The following is a 17,145-nucleotide window of genomic DNA, read 5'->3' as shown; positions in this document are numbered from 1 at the left end:
CTTGCCACGCTTTACCCTCTTCTCTCTCAACACGACTGGCTATGTTCCCTAGACCTCAAAGAGGCCTACACTCACATTCCAATCCATCTGACTTCACGTCGCTACCTTCGATTTCAGATACAGCACCGTCACTATCAGTACAAAGTGCTACCCTTTGGCCTCGCATCATCGCCCAGGGTGTTCACCAAGTGCCTCATTGTGGTGGCGGCCTTTCTCAGGTCCCACGACCTCCAGGTGTTCCCCTACTTGGACGATTGGTTAGTGAAAGCACCTACGTCTCCTCTTGTGCTTCAAGCCACTCAGCACACCATCTCCTTCCTCCACCTCCTGGGGTTCGAGATCAACTACCCCAAGTCGCATCTGCTTCCCACACAGCGATTTCAGTTTATTGGAGCCGTCCTCGACACCACTCTGAGAGCGTTTCTCCCCTCAGACCGCCATCGGACTCTGCTCCACCTCTGCCGTCAGGTGCTCCTTCGTCACTCCATTCCAGCTCGGCAAATGATGGTCCTCCTGGACCACATGGCCTCGACGGTCCATGTGCTTCCTCTGGCGCGTCTCCACCTCAAGACACCCCAATGGACTCTGGCCAACCAATGGTCACAGACCACAGATCCTCTTTCTCATCCCATCTATGTGACATCGTCTCTTCAGCAATCTCTTCAATGGTGGTTGAACTCCTCCAATCTTTCCAGGGGTCTACTCTTTCATCTACCCCATCACTCCATGATCATAACCACAGATGCCTCCCCCTATGCATGGGGAGCTCACCTGGGAGATCTTCGCACCCAGGGACTCTGGACCCCTCAGGAGCGTCAGCATCACATCAACTTCCTGGAACTCAGGGTCATGTTCTATGCTCTCAAGGCCTTCCAGCACCTTCTCTACCCTCAGGTTCTTCTCCTGTGTACAGACAACCAAGTCGCCATGTACTACATAAACAAGCAAGGCGACACCGGATCTCCCCTCCTCTGCAAGGAGGCCATCCGCATCTGGACCTGGGCCACGGCCCACAGTCTCTTCCTCAAGGCTGTCTATATCCAGGGCGAACAGAACTCCCTGGCCAACAATCTCAGCCGCATCCTTCAACCTCACGAGTGGACTCTGGATCCTCCCACACTCCGCTCCATCTTTGCTCGCTGGGGCACTCCTCAGGTGGACCTCTTTGCAGCTCCTCACAACCATCAGCTGCCCCAGTTCTGTTCCAGACTCTTCTCTCCTCATCGTCTGGCCCCGGATGCATTCCTGCTCGACTGGACGGATCGGTTCCTCTATGCCTTTCCTCCACTGCCTCTGATGTTGCGGACGTTATTCAAACTCCGCAGGGACAGAGCCACCGTGATTCTCATCGCTCCTTGGTGGCCTCGCCAACACTGGTTCTCCCTCCTGCTCCAGCTCAGCTCCAGGGAGCCCATTCCTCTTCCTGTGTTTCCTACTCTACTTATGCAGCAGCATCAGTCTCTACTACATCCGAATCTGTCCTCGCTCCACCTGACAGCTTGGTTTCTCTCGGGCTGACCTCTCCAGAGAATCTGTTTCAGCCTGTCCGTCGCATTTTGGATGCCTCCAGGAAACCGGCCACCCTCCAATGTTACCATCAGAAGTGGACCAGGTTCTCCTCTTGGTGTCTACTGCATCACCACGATCCCACCTCATTGGCGGTGGAAACTGTACTGGACTATTTGCTCTCTCTATCCGATGCTGGCCTCAAGTCCACCTCAATCAGAGTCCACCTCAGTGCCATCACTACGTTTCATGAGCCTATCCTCGGAAAACCGCTTACGGCTCATCCCCTGGTTTCCCGGTTCATGAGAGGCCTCTTCAATGTCAAACCACCCCTGAAGCCTCCTCCAGTCGTCTGGGACCTGAATGTGGTTTTATCAGCCCTCATGAAACCTCCGTTTGAGCCTCTTGCCACTACTTCACTCAAATTTCTGACATGGAAGGTGCTTTTCCTCATTGCCATCACCTCTGCCAGGAGGGTTAGTGAGCTGCATGCACTGGTTGCCGACCCATCTTTCACTGTTTTTCACCATGACAAGGTGGTTCTGCGTACCCATCCTAAATTCCTTCCCAAAGTGGTCTCGGACTTCCACCTCAACCAATCCATTGTGTTGCCTGTCTTTTTCCCTAAGCCCCATTCTCATCCTGGGGAACAGGCGTTACACACGCTGGACTGTAAGCGTGCCCTTGCATACTACCTTGACCGTACCAGGGCTCACCGCTCATCCCCTCAGCTCTTTTTATCCTTTGACCTAACCGTCTAGGTCGCCCTGTCTCTAAACGGATGCTTTCCAACTGGCTTGCCGCCTGCATTGCGTTCTGTTATGCTCGGGTAGGTGCTGTCATGGCTGTCACTGGAAGGTGCTGTCATGGCTCACAGGGTCAGAGCTATGGCTGCTTCTGTGGCTTTCCTCCGTTCCACGCCCATCGAGGAAATCTGCAAGGCTGCCACTTGGTCCTCAGTTCACACGTTCACTACTCACTACTGTCTGGATACCTTCTCCAGATGGGATGGACACTTCGGCCAATCTGTGTTACATAATTTATTTTCCTAATGGCCAACCATCCCTCCTCCCTCTCTGTTAGCTTAGAGGTCACCCATGCGATAAGAATATGCTGCCTGCTTGTCCTGGGATAAAGCACAGTTACTTACCGTAACAGGTGTTATCCAGGGACAGCAGGCAGATATTCTTACATCCCACCCACCTCCCCGGGTTGGTTTCTTAGCTGGCTTATCTTAACTGGGGACCACGCACTCCTCCGTCGGGCGGGAAGGCACTCGCGCATGCGCGGTGCGGCCAACTAGAACTTTCTAGTTAAAAGTGTCCGTACCGGGGCTCCGTCGGTGACGTCACCCATGCGTTAAGAATATCTGCCTGCTGTCCCTGGATAACACCTGTTACGGTAAGTAACTGTGCTATATAGCAACACCTTGGGTTTTGGCCAGGTACTAGGGACCTGGATTGGCCACCATGAGAACAGGCTACTGGGCTTTATGGACCATTGGTCTGACCATGTAAAGCTGTTCTTAAGTTCTTAGGCAAGTGGAATCTCTCAGAGAGAGAAAGAGATAATGGTTACCGCGGATGGGCAGACTGGATGGGCCATTTGGCCTTTATCTACCACCATGTTTCTATGTTAAATCTAAATTAGTGCCAATTAAATGCAATTATTCATTGATAAGGCCTGTTAATTCATTTTTGGTATCTCATTAGCTAATTTTGCCAAATGCACATCTTGGACCCTCACCTAAATTTCAGCATTGATCTTTCAGCACCATATATAGAATTTAATGTAAATGGAAGGGTATATGTTATAGTATAATTATTGTTTTCTTCCAGGTGAAAGAGGCTATGCAGAGAATCCACGACAGAGGAAACATAGGAAAGCTAATTCTGGATGTAGAGAAGGCTCCAACCCCACTGGTTGGTAAAGAAATGGAATGCTAATGATATATTTAAACACAGTTCAAGAATTTTTGATCACCCATCTTGTCAATAGACAGGACAAAAGAGATTATGTTAAATTCAAAAGTCTTAAATATATCACAATACTAAAATCACATCTGTTAAAGAATAAAAGGGGCAGGAAATTTTAAGAAATGGAGCAAGTACACTGATCGATTGAATGAAATAGTATAATATCACGACAGTTATGTAATCCTGTTGTGACTAGGGATTGCCAGATTTTCCAATCGGAAAATCCGGACCCCGAATACCCTCCCCCCCAGTTCCGCCCATCCCCACCCTGTAATGCGCTAATCTGGCACTAGCCCCACCCCCCGCACCTGCACTGCTCGGGCAGATTGGAAGTCCGCACATGTGCAGATGCCGCGTGACATCCGCGCATGCGCGGAATTCCTCCCCGCCCGATGTGATTTGAGGAGGCTTTTCAAAACACGGAGAAAGCGCTGGGGTTTTGAAAAGCTGTCTGCACTCCCAGACATGTCCTCAAAATGAGGATATGTTCGGGTAAATCCGGACGTCTGGTAACCCTAGATTCTTAAATCCCAACAAGGCCACATTAATACAATGGTACCTCGGTTTACGAGTGCACCAGTTTGCGAGTGTTTTGAAAGACAAGCAAAACATTCGCAAACTTGGTGCCTCGTAAACCGAGCTTGCCTCGCTGTACGAGCGCCCTCCCCCCGCGATCTGGCATCCCCCCCCAGCGATCCGGCATCCCCCCCGCTCGCATTGCCCCCCTCCACCGCGATCCTACATCCCCCCCCTCCCGAGCAATCAATGACACCCTTTACCCGACTTGGCACCAGTGCTGGTGCCCGAAGATCCTCCCTCTTCTGGCGCGGCCTGGGCTGGGCTGGGCGGTGCGTCGGAGATCCTCCTTCTGGGCTGGGCTGGACTAGCTTTGAGCATTTGCACATGCTCAAAGTCTTCTGGTCTCGCTCTCAATCTCGGAGAGAGCGAGACCAGAAGGCTTTGAGCATGCGCAAATGCTCAAAGCCAGCCCAGACCAGAAGAAGGAGGATCTCCGACGCACCGCCCAGCCGCGCCAGAAGAGGGAGGATCTTCGGGCACCGGCACTGGTGCCAAGTCGGGTAAAGGGTGTCATTGACTGCTCGAGGGGGGGGGATGCCAGATCGCTGAGGGGGATGCCGGATCACCGGGGGGGGGGGAGTTGGAACAGCGTCGGATTCCTCAAAGGGGGGAGAATGGAGCAGCGCCTGTAGCCTCGGGGGGGGGAGGAGGTGGAACCAATCAAAGCAGTTTCCCTTACTTCCTATGGGGAAACTTGCTTTGAAATACGAGCAATTTGGTTTACGAGCATGCTTCTGGAACGAATTATGCTCGTAAACCAAGGATCCACTGTACTACGAGGCAAACATACATTTATGGGCCCCTTACCATGGATCTGCATTTACATTTCTTCTCCCCATCCTCCCCTCTACCGGTCACATTAATAGTTTTTCATAACATTTCATCTCCCCCCACAAGCAACGGGGAAAACTCAACAAACCAGATGCCATAAACTCTCAGCAGTGTCTCTTCTCAGCCATTTAGAGTCTAAACGAGCACGCTGCAAAAAATGATGGATGCGCCAAGCTCAACTTTGGAGCTCTCCGACTTGCTTGCTAATGAGGCAATCGAGGAAATTAATTATTGAACTCGGCTTTATCATCTCCTAGGCCAGCTGCCTCATAGAATTCCTGCAAACCCTCCCCGGTAGCAGCTGGGATGCTGACATTCATTTTAGGATAAATTAGTTTTAGTACCTGGTGAATATTCTATAAACTTCTTTCTTAGGAGGTCTATATTCATTGGGCTGTCTGTAAGAGGGCCATTTTCAAACCCATTTGCATATTTCAAACGATGTTTTACTTGCAGCCGTGGACAATTTGAAAATTGCCACGTTGTGTGGGAGTAAAAGAATATATAGTCTACCCAGGGTCTCTGGAGTGGGATTTGGGCTTACACACATCCTTCTAGGTTTTTCAAAAGTGTGTAAATTTTCTCAAATATTGGACGTGAATTATTAGTGTAAACATGTGCAAGTATTTTTAGTGGAGTAATTTTCAAATGGAAAGTAAAGGTGTACTTTCCCTTTGAAAATTGGTGCGTTTTTACAGCATCAGCATCTATGAGACAAACCTGGTTATTTTTGTTATATAGAACTTTTCGGACCCCTGTTCGGTTGCAAAGGGTAGATAGTTCTAAGTCTAATAGATGCTGGCATTGTCCTCTGGATATAGGGACATGGGATCATCTGCTCTTCTTTTGTCCCCTGAAACTTAAATTTTGGCAATCCATTTGGGGTCAAATCAATAGGATATTGGAAGTTCCATTGGCATCGACATATGATGCAGTGCTGTTTGGTACGTTATTAATGCCCAAGAGTCTAATAACTTCACATAACAATAAATTATTTCTCATCATGACAGGAGTTGCCTTACAGCTTATTATGAAGAATTGGAAAAATTGGGACAGGTTAAACTATAGTTTTTGGTGGGAAACATTGTGTCAAACGTATGAGTTCAATGCGTTTGGGACATTATAAGAAGTTCAAGGAAATTTGGGACCCATTAACAAATTTTTGTAAGAATTGATTATTAGTTTTGCCCTTTGATTCCGCACATCCAGGGTGGGAGGGGGTGTATGTAATTTATTATTTGATTGTAAGGTTGTTTATCTTGATCATTTGCATTATATTAAGTGTTTTTACACTTATAGGAAGGGTGGGTGGGGAGGGGGTTATGTATTTATTGTATCATTTGAAGGAATTGAGTGCTGCCTATTGTGTTGATTGATAATATGTTGCACTTTGTGCTGGTTTTAAAATGAATAAAGATTTAACAAGAAAAAAAATTGGTACAATTTATGCACCTCTCTGATTTCACCCCATGGGAGTGGCCTAAAGGATCTGACCAATCAGAATGTTAGACCACTCCCAGTGCATACCAAAATGCACTATGATAGAGTCCTAAGATTCCGGTTGGCCCAGGTGCCTAAGGCCCCTCCTATGCCGGTGTCTCAGGGGAGGGGGGTTTCTGACAGGAGGGACTGGGCAACCTTCCTGCCTGGGATGTCTTGGGGGGGGGGGATGGGGGAATTTCAATGTCTTGGGGGGGGTTCCAGCAGGAGGGACTGGGCATACCTCCTGCTGAGGGATGTCTTGGGGGGGTGACAGGAGTAATTGGACATTCCTCCTGCCGTGGACATTTGGGGGGGGGGGCTGCTTTGGGGGTTCCGGCAGGAGGGATTAGGCATCCCGCCTGTCTGTATAGTCTTTGCAGAGAGGGGGGTAACGGGTTCCCTGCTGCAGCCGCTAATCTGATCACGGCAGGAAGATTCTCTTGCCGTGATCGGATCAGTGGCCGTGTCTATGTGAAACGTAGACATGCATTTTGCTGGCCTACATTTCAGGCACATATCACGACCCTAGGGAGACACCTAGGGCCGCCTAAGCTCCCCTGAGGCCACTTCTGGGCGAAACCACACCTACGCCTAGCCTTAGGCGAGCTTAGGTGGCCCTATGTACCTCCCTAGGCCCCAAAATATGCCTACAACGTAGGTGACCCTCAAGGCTTTAAAAAAAAAAAAAAAAAGCATCCTGATTGGCTGGCTAGACAAAGGTAGGATGCCTACAGCTGCCTACAATCAGGACGGCACTTATAGAATTTGCTCCCAAATGTCTGCTAATCCATAAAACTTGAACTATACGCACCTCACGGTACTCTATTGCCTTAGTCTTCTGTTCCCTGTTAATTGTTATGTGTCTTCTTTGCTATTAGATATGTTACCATGTTACCCATTCTGGGCTCCTTGGGGGAGGATGAGATATACATTGAATTAAATATACAACTAAACTGCGATAGCGGTTATTAGCGCGGGTGGTCGCGTTGAATGCTCCCTGCTACTCCTGACGCTCATAGAATTCCTGTGAGCATCGGGAGCAGCGTCCAGCGCGGCTCCCTGCGCTAACAACCGCTATCTGCCTGTGGACCTCGAGGACCGCAATTGTGTAGCCCTGCCCCCATCCAGCCAAAGATCTAGCCCGTCCTTTTAGTAAATCTTGACGCCTAGCTTCTCCGGTGTCTTTGCAGATGGCCAATGACAGCACGGAGACGAGCGAAGCGGGCGAAGAGGAGGAGGATCACGAGGGGGACAACGAGAACAAGGAGCGCATGCCATTTATCCAGTAATGGTGACAAAGCCGGCCTCAACTGGAAGGATTCTCGTAAAGAACGGAGCGAGAGCGGAAAATCTGTTCCATGCATCACTGAACAAAGTGCAGTAGCGCAGTGTGTGTTGTGTTCGTCTGCAGTCAGCTGAACTGTAAGCTGTTGAACTTTGTTTTAACTCGAGAGCCGTTCTCCATACAGTGCAGTATTATAATATTTCTGTGTGTGGCACGTACACTTTTCTCCCCTACCAAAAAAAAAAAAATGTATATTAATTTTACAATACGCTTTATCTAAAGCCTTAGACTCTGCAACTTCAAATTGCAGTATTTCTCCTGGTCATTTCGCAATCTGACTTTTCAATGCAAACTTCTTTTTTCCCCTTTCACCAGTGAATCCTGTGACTTGGATAAGGACTGACGTCCTCTAGCTCGTCAGACTTGTATGAGGGACGGCAAAGAGATCTTTATAGCTGATATATCATAACCTAAGAGAACTGGGTGGGCCAATTGATCTTAATCCATCAAGATAATCTGTGTTACTGTGGCCGAACGTTTCTCCCGTGGTTGTGCTTTTCCACTAAAGAACATTAAAGCTTGTGAAGTGTAATATTTCTATCAGCCAGTCAGAAGGAAAACCCACCAGAAAAAGGGGTTTCAAACCTATTGGAACTTAAAGCGTACGCATTGATTTTGGAGAGGGGTATTTTTTTTATTTTATTTTGTTTCATTCTCCTTTATAAAAGTGGTAGCAGGCTAGCTCTGTACCCAGTTCAGTTGTACAGTATATCTACCTGATAAGTGCCTGCCATAATGGAGACCATCACTTTAAAACCTATTAAAACAATCAGTATTATGATGTTTACAGAGTGGAACTAAGGGCCAGATATACCAAGCAAGCTTCCAATATTCCTAACTGGGCCAGATATGCTAAGGCTCCCCCCCCCCCCCCTTTCCCCTTTCTGGAAACAGATCAGAGGAAAGAAGAAAACCTCTGGTATATCTGGCCCTGGGTTCTTCACACTTGTGATCTTTCATCGCTGGTATTTTCTTCAGAATATTGTATTTTTGGAATTCAAAAGAAAATGTTATTGATGCAAAAGGGCATCAGCCAAAAGTAATTGATGGGGGCTCTGAATCCTTCTGAATATTTATCATAGCCATCAGCATTATCAATTGAACTACAGACGATTTGTGATGCATACTGTGAAACCTCATAAGTTCCCTTCTAAGTACTGCATCAAAAGCTGCGTCGGGGTGTGACTTTCCTATTCATTAGAAAGAACTGGCACTGGCTCTTTTAATAGCTCATAGGAATCCCTTTCTCCCACAATTGGAGCTCTGTTTTCAGGAGTTCTGCTGTAGGTTCAGGGTAGAAGAAATCCTGAGCTGCTCGGCTGTTCCCCGGTGGGGGCTGCGCAGGCGACGTCAGGAATTCTCCATCTGCTGGTGGAGGTGCATAACCCATTCGTCTGTGCCAGAATGGAGGCGTGGCCTAGTGGTTAGGGTTGCTGGCTCGGCACCCTGAGGTTGTGAGTTTGATCCCAGCCTGTTCCTGGTAACTCGAGGCAACTCGCTCAGCACTCCCATTGCTCCAGGTACCACCGTTAAATTGTGAGCCTGCCAGGACAGATAGCAAAAATATTCAAGAGTACCTGATTACTATTCATTGTATTGTAAACCGCTTTGGGTGAATGTCTTCATGAAGAGACAGTTAATAAATATATAATAAAAGAAAGAAACAAAATTAGCAGATAAAACAAATTACACTATAGGGCAACTATACAAGTTCTAAAGCAGGGATCTCAACGTCCCTCCTTGAGGGCCGCAATCCAGTCAGGTTTTCAGGATTTCCCCAATGAATATGCATTGAAAGCAGTGCATGCACATAGATCTCATGCCTATTCATTGGGGAAATCCTGAAAACCCGACTGGATTGTGGCCCTCAAGGAGGGACTTTGAGACCCCTGTTAAAATCATGCCTATTTTTTACCCTTAAAAGGCCAAGTACACAACCCAATGCCAAAATCAGTATAACTCCTTTAGAAAGATCAAGTTTATTAATATTTTGATATACTGACCATCACAAGTATCTGGTCAGTTTACAATAATAAAAAGTAAGAAAAAATAAAATAAAAAATTAGTTAAAATATTAAAATTATGTGTAAAAAAAAGTTAAATAAAAATAGGGGAATTAAGATCAAAATAAAGACTTGATTACAATGAGTTTGGGATAAAAGGAAAAAGAGGGGAAGGGAGAGGTTGTGTTTTTTTTAATACATGGTATAAATGAAAATAAAAAGAAGGGAAGGATAGAACAAGAGGAAAAAATGGGGTATCACTTCCTGAAAGCTTTTTTATTTTCCCGTTTTTATTTGGGAACTCAGTTGGAATTTTGATAAGGCACTATCATAGCACACAAGCTCAAAATAGCTTATAAGAACTCCGTTGTTGTTATAATTATTAGTAATGGACAGTTACTTAAATAAAACTAAAAAACTCTCTTCTACGAAACTGCTGACACAATATTGTGTTTCGAGCTAATGCTCTGCTTCAGGGGGAAAGCCTTATATATTCACTTTAACAGAGCTTCAGAAACTATCTCATCTGTCCTTTGTTACTTTTATTTACCCTGTGATAAAAGAGGAGGGGGATTATTACATACTCTTATATAAAGACAGCATAGGACCTTGCGGGTCTTTATTAAATATACTCCTGTCATAATCCTCAGTAGTGTACAAATGCTATTGAAGAAATTTGCGCCTGTTTCAAGGCAGGATTAAAATGCGAGTGCGTACAAACGGGGGAAATTCTAGAGCTAGCGCTCAAAAGTAGACACTGAAAAAAAATAAAAATCAGCACCAAGTGCTATTCTTTAAAGGACTTGTGCCTTTTATAGAAAAGCATATAGCGCTAATTCCCACCCTTAACTTTGCGCACCAGACTTACTCCTGAAATCTGATGTAAATACTGGTATAATATATAAATATAGGAGTAGAATCTCGTATAGTTCCAGGTTTATTTATATTCAATATCCAGGTTTATTTATATTCAATATCTCCTTGGCCAAAACCCAAGGAGTCTATTAGCAAAGAGAAAGGGGGTATAAAGGATAATTTATAATATTTACTTTAAACAATCTTCTTTTGCACATCAGTGTCCTAATTTATAAATAATTAATATTTCACTCTTATTCTAATCATTTAGATGATACCCTAATTTAACAATAGAACTCATCCCCAAATTTAATAGAGAGGTTGAAGTATCATAAAATATGCATTGTTCTCAGTAAAGAGACCTCTTATAATTTAGATGTTATTTCAAGTCCTCATCCTGAATGCATGTGATGTAATCATTTACTTCAAAACCTCCTTCCTAACCTTATTTATTTATTTATTTATTTTTAATTAATTAAAAAAGGTATCTAACTAACTGGGGGTGCAACCCTTTAATCAATTTTTAAATATTGTTTCATTTATTATTGTACCCAAGGAGTAGCAATATTCCGTGCTACTAATCCAGGGCAAGCAGTGGCTTCCCCCCGTCTTTGTCAATAACAGACTATGGACCTTTCCTCCAGGAACTTGTCCAAACCTTTCTTAAAACCAGCTATGCTATCTGCTCTTTCCACATCCTCTGGCAATGCGTTCCAGAGCCTAACTATTCTCTGAGTGAAAAAATATTTCCTCCTATTGGTTTTAAATGTATTTCATAGTAACTTCATCGAGTGTCCCCTAGTCTTTGTAATTTTTGACGGAGTGAAAAATGGATCCACTTATACTCGTTCTACTCCACTCAGGATTTTGTAGACTTCAATCATATCTCCCCTCAGCTGTCTCTTTTCCAAGCTAAAGAGCCCTAACCATTTTAGTCTTTCCTCATATGGGAGGAGTTCCATCCCCTTTATCATCTTGGTCGCTCTTCTTTGAATCTTTTCTAACGCCACTAGATCTTTCTTGAGATAAGGAGACCAGAATTGAACGCAATACTCCAGATGAGGTTTGAGATATTGTAAATGCTGGTACCCAAGTTAAGCGTGCTTACCCAGTGTTCTGTAACTATGTGTGTAACTTTTTGCAACACCTCCGATATGCCCATGCTCATTCCACGGATACGCCCCCTTGTGTGATACACATCCTGCCTTATAGAATAGCACGCACACAAATTTTAATGAGTGCCAATTGCCATACCATACAATTTCTTATATCCCCCCAAATTTATTCAATGCGGCTTACAATAAGATTACTTCAGATATCCAACCCAGTTACAGTATGGATCTAGGTTTATAATTGGATGGCGATCAGAACAACAGTGAGAAAAGATGCGTTTTTTTAACATGTTTCTGAAGTGGCTGCATGGTGAGGTTTGTCACAGGTTTAGCGATAGGCTACTCCGGGTTTTGGCACCTTGAAATATGAAGGTGGTCTCGATTAGTTTTTCCACGATAGACTTGTTGAAGTGCAGGATAGGGCAGTTGTGTTGTTCTAGAATTCATAACTGAGCAAGAGACTGTGGTGTCGGTTGATATTCCCTGAGAGTTTTTTCCATATATGGTCTTGTGGGCCTTACAGGCGATCTTAAACTGAGTTCTTTTCTTCATTGGTAGGCAATGTAGCTTCCATAACAGAGGGCTCTCTCAAAGTGAGATAGTCGAAAGATCAATCGGGCTGTTGTATTCTGGCACAGCTGTAAATCTTCACCCTGATTCCTGTGTGTAAAGAATTGCAATCATCTAAGTAAGGGAGCAGGACAATTATCCTTAATCTAATCTGACTTAAGACTGGTCTAATTGTTCTTAGTTGCCTAAGTCCACGCAGGAAAACTTGGAACATCTCTCCCCTTTAGAACCACAGAACTCTGGAACAACCTCTCATCCCCACTCAGAAACTCAAGCTCCTTCCAATCCTTCCGCAAACACTTGAAAACTTGGCTCTTTGCAAAAATCTAATCACCTCCTTTTCTCCAGTATTCTGTCCCTCTCTTTCCTCTTAGTCCCTCCCCTTTATCCCTTATTGTAGTTCCTTTCCTCTTAACTCTGTAAACCGTGCCGAGCTCTGCGCTTGCGGAGATGGCGCGGTATACAAACCTAAGGTTTAGTTTAGTTAGTTAAGTCGGAAGAAGAACTTTTTCACCAAGGGAAGTGCGCCAATTAGCATCAGTAATTGGTTTGCTGGTATCCAGTTATCGATGGTTAAGAGCTCGTTATTCAACCAATTTGCATGCACATCTCGGCAGCATGCCCAAATTGCAACTCTGGCTGTGCTCCAACCTGGAAACACTTATCTGGTGAAAGTGTGCACACTCATGTCAACATATGTACTTATATGCACATATATACCATATAATTTTCATCAGAGCCAGTGTCCTGCATGCGAAATATTGTTTATATGTAGAAAATGCTTTATAAAATTGCCAGGCGCAAACATTTCACGTTTCAGTTCTGCACATAGATGTTTGCAGTGCTAGCATATACATGTGCATACGTGCATGCATGGCAGTAGTCAACCTAAGTGCTGTCCTGTTTCTACACACATATCTTATGTAGTGTATAGTTTGCAAGTGGATGTACACAGGAGCAGGGTCTGAGGCATATATTTAAACACATAACTTACAGAATGCGTTTATGTTATCCGCACATCACCAAAACATGGGCACTGCACACTGTCTCTATGAGCAGTATAGCTGTGTATCTCCATATTTTAGCTGTTATGCTAGTGTTCTGTAAAGGAAAGCTTCCACCTATGTTTCTTGATAGAATATGCTCAGACTAGGTACCCTCTGGGAGCTTCATTTTAGGTGCACAATTATGGAATAAGAAATGGCTACACAGGCAGTCCCCAGGTTAAGAACGAGTTACGTTTTTAAAGCTGTTCTTAAGTCGGATTTGTATGTAACTCAGAGCTTTTAGATTTTAAGATTCTTGCTGTTTTCCTCTGCTCTCGGCTGACAAAAGGGCCAAGTTTCCCTACCAGTGTTCCCTCTAAAGTACAGCATGCACAACCACACACTGTTCTTAATGAAGCCATCCATTGTTCCTGAGCCTGCTGCAAGAGAAGTTTAGGGGTCTAAGCCACTGGAAATACTGCTCAGTGAAATTAAACAAAGCCACAACCGCGTTCTTAAGTATGAGTCGTACTTAAGTCAGGCATATGTAACTCGGGGACTGCCTGTATTGACTTTGTAATCCAGGGATGTTAGCGTGAGGCTTTGCACTATACACCAGTACACAGCAATGTTTAAAGGGCAATTCTGGAAAGGGAATGGGACTTGTATACAGCCTTTTGGTGGTTACACATTCAAAGCGGTGGGCAATGGAGGATTAAGTGGCTTGCCTAAGGTTACAAGGAGCATGCTGGGATTTGATCCCATAACGTCAGGGTGCCAAGGCGGCAGCTGTACCACTAGGCCCAATTTTAGGTTTCAATTGCATGTGCTAATTTATAAAATCAGTGCATAAATGACGAGAAGGTTTAAGTAACAAGAGACGGCAAGAGCAGGCTAGGACTATTACCTGACCTAAAGCGAGTAGGCGGAACTTGTTGCCATATGAAGTCACCCAAAACAGCCTATTAGAAAGCAAGGAGGTTTAATTGGCAGGAGACTGCACCAAGCAGAGACTTTGTTTTGAATGTATCAAGATAGCGTGAGGAGATTTAGCATTGTCATGTGATGCCATCTCCCATTAATTAGACCTCCTCAGTAAATGATGTCACAAATTGGCATTTATTTGGGTATGTGCAAGATGCTACTCTGTGAAACTGGTGTGCCAGTACATGCAAAGTACATGCAATTCTGAGATGTGTGTGTGCAACTAAATTGGCTAATGAGCCAATTAGAACTAATTGGGTGCTAACAAAGGGGGCGTGGCCATGGGAAGAGTTTGGACTGACCAGGGGTGTTCTTTTGAATGCACACGGTCCTGACCCCTCGCAAAGAAATAAACTCACCGTTTAATTGCTCTTAAGCATTTTTTTGCCTTCTACAAAGTCCACACTCTGCCAGCGCATTCCAGAGGTAAAAATGGCCACGAGAGCCCACTAAGCTGAATTTAGACTAGACTAGCCGATTCAAAGGTTAAGAAGCAAATGGGGCACAATAGTTTCTCTATAGCATTGTGCTAACTAACATGGAGTCTGAACAGAACACGCAACAAAAGCAGGCGAGAATGATGGGGGGGGGGGGTCTGCCTACCAAGCACGTACAGCAGCTTGAGTTAAAGAAACACCCACTGTTTATATATTTCAATGCAAGCAATCCGCTCCCAAGAATTTGGGGGCAAAGCACACACTCTGTGTTATAGAATTCAGGGGAACTGTGGCCAGCTTGCATGCCGGGATTTAAACCTGGTTTCAGCTGGTGTAACTCCTCGCACCAAAAGTAGAGCACGAATCCCAGCACTATGTGCAATTCTATAAAGGGTGCTGATCCCAGAATGCACTTTATAGGATACCATTCAGCACCACTTTTATTGGCCCTGAACTTATGAGCAGTGAAAGTTATAGTAGATCAGAGAAAATTATAGTACCGCTCTACAGAGCCATAGTCAGACTGCACCTGGAATACTGTGTCCAGCATTGGTCCCCATATCTAAAGAAGGATATAAAACTGCTAGAGAGGGTGCAGAGACGAGCAATGAAGCTAGTGAATGGTATGGAGAACCTGGACTACGAGGAACGACTTAGGAGACTGGGATTGTTGTCCCTCGAGAAGAGGAGACTGCAAGGGGACCTGAACGAGACTTTCAAAATACTGAAAGGATATGACATAATGGAGCAGGGAAAGCAGCTATTCACAATGTCCAATGTGACACGGACAAGAGGACACAGACTGAAGCTGAGGGGGGACAGGTCCAGGACGAATATCGGGAAGTTCTGTTTCACGCAGCGAGTGGTGGACACCTGGAATGCTCTCCCAGAGGAAGTAATTGCAGAATCCACCGTTCTAGGGTTTAAGGGTAAACTAGATGCACATTTCCTTAGGAGTGGCATAGAGTGACACGGGTAAGGGTGTATTAGGTGTACATCTCCCTTAAGAAGCATACAGTGACATGGGGACGTAATCCATGCCAGGGCATACCTGGCGGGGCCTCCGCATGTGTGGATCACCGGACTTGATGGACCCAGGGTCTGATCCAGAGATGGCAATTCTTATGTTCTTATTGGTAGAATTTCCCCTGGTGTATGCTCGTAGGCAACAATCTTGGTTAGGTAAATGTATTCAGCAAGCTATGTTATCCTATTGCAGTTTTCGTAAATTAATTAAGACCACTTTGTTCGATAACTTTATTACTTAGTGAGTTTTATTATTGAAATTCTATTTTACAAATATTTGTATTTTTACTGTATTATTGTATTTTGCTGATTGTCCAGCTCTTTTTAGTGTAAACCGCCTAGAACCTTTGGTTATGGCAGTATAAAAGAATAAAATTATTATTATTAACTGTTTTTCTGAATGAGCAGTAAAATGGGGATTGAGAGACAATTTCAGCTAGCCATGTTTGATTTTGCTCTCTTGAAAGACTAGTGTTCTATCCAGAAACGCCTTAGTTTGTATAATTTTGTCTCATTTGTATTTGTCATCCCTGGCTTTTATTGTACATTACAATTATGTAATACGCATTGAAATATTGGATATTGCATAAAATCAAAATATAATAAACTTGAAACTTATAACGTCAATGCTTGAAGTTGGGATAGGCAAATAAACAGCCAAACTTGGCGTACAGCCAAACCTTGGGCGACCTGTCGAGAATTACCCTCTGTGGTCAAATAGCATGCATTTTCACAAATAGCATACAATATTTGGGGTTTTAGTGTACAAAGGGAGTCTTTTACTAACAATTGCTGCATGTTAACTGCAGCAGAGCCTTTAATAATAATAATAACTCTACTCTTCTATACCGCCACAATCTTGCGACTTCTAGGCGGTTTACAATCAAGGGAGCTGGACGTTCAGCGAGTTACAATATGCAGATGATAGGAGGAAATACAGAGTGCAGAAATTTTAAGAAAGCAAAAATATAAATATACAGTTTGCTGAGCGAGAATAAAAGACGTACAGTTTGCTAAGAAATTTCCGAGGTCATGCATTTCAAAAAATACAGCGAAAATTACAATATGATGATAACAGTTTATATATATCACTGAACCGTGAAGTTCTATGCGGACTTATGAGGGGAGAAAGGGAATGGGTAAGAGGTCGGGAGGACCTTTATTGTGGAGAGAGAAAAGAGCGGGTTAGTTGTCTAGGTATTTCAGGAACAGGTATGTTTTTAGGCGCTTCCTGAATTCCTCATAAGTAGTCGGTGAAAGCAATTGATCTAGGTCTTTACCCCATATGGCTGCTTGGTGTAAGGTGTAGTAACTTGTATTAAATCTGCTCAGCTTGATAACATCTGTGGTCTGAAAGAAATTTAGGAATAAAATGTATCCCGTGGCAGATAACAGGCACTGATCTTTAGTAAAAAGATCTCTGAAGTTTCATTGATAGAGTTTTCCGCTCAAT

The 17,145-nt window shown here is 44.4% G+C and overlaps 2 protein-coding genes across 4 annotated transcripts in view; one reads left to right on the top strand and one right to left on the bottom strand.

The window, feature by feature from the left end:
* Positions 1-17,145, top strand: part of VAT1L (vesicle amine transport 1 like) — a 127,737-nt gene that overhangs the window by 101,934 nt on the left and 8,658 nt on the right. Inside the window, exons 8-10 of one of the 3 annotated variants that reach the window (XM_033943639.1) lie at positions 3,345-3,428; positions 7,565-7,796; positions 8,035-8,142. In XM_033943639.1, coding sequence (XP_033799530.1) covers positions 3,345-3,428; positions 7,565-7,663 — 183 coding nt within the window. In that variant the 3' untranslated portion in view covers positions 7,664-7,796; positions 8,035-8,142. Of the gene's footprint in view, positions 1-3,344; positions 3,429-7,564; positions 8,143-17,145 lie in introns of all 3 variants that reach the window. The other 2 variants (XM_033943638.1, XM_033943637.1) reach the window with 2 other exon arrangements.
* The window catches only part of CLEC3A (C-type lectin domain family 3 member A), a 53,388-nt gene continuing 48,184 nt past the window's right edge, over positions 11,942-17,145 (bottom strand). Inside the window, exon 5 of the mRNA XM_033943641.1 lies at positions 11,942-12,349. Coding sequence (XP_033799532.1) covers positions 12,300-12,349 — 50 coding nt within the window. The 3' untranslated portion in view covers positions 11,942-12,299. The remainder of the gene's footprint in view (positions 12,350-17,145) is intronic.

The sequence above is a fragment of the Geotrypetes seraphini genome, chromosome 4, assembly GCF_902459505.1.
Source record: "Geotrypetes seraphini chromosome 4, aGeoSer1.1, whole genome shotgun sequence".
Lineage (NCBI taxonomy): Eukaryota > Metazoa > Chordata > Amphibia > Gymnophiona > Dermophiidae > Geotrypetes > Geotrypetes seraphini.
The sequence above is the reverse complement of the archived record's forward strand: the minus strand, read 5'-3'. Positions and strand labels throughout refer to the sequence as shown.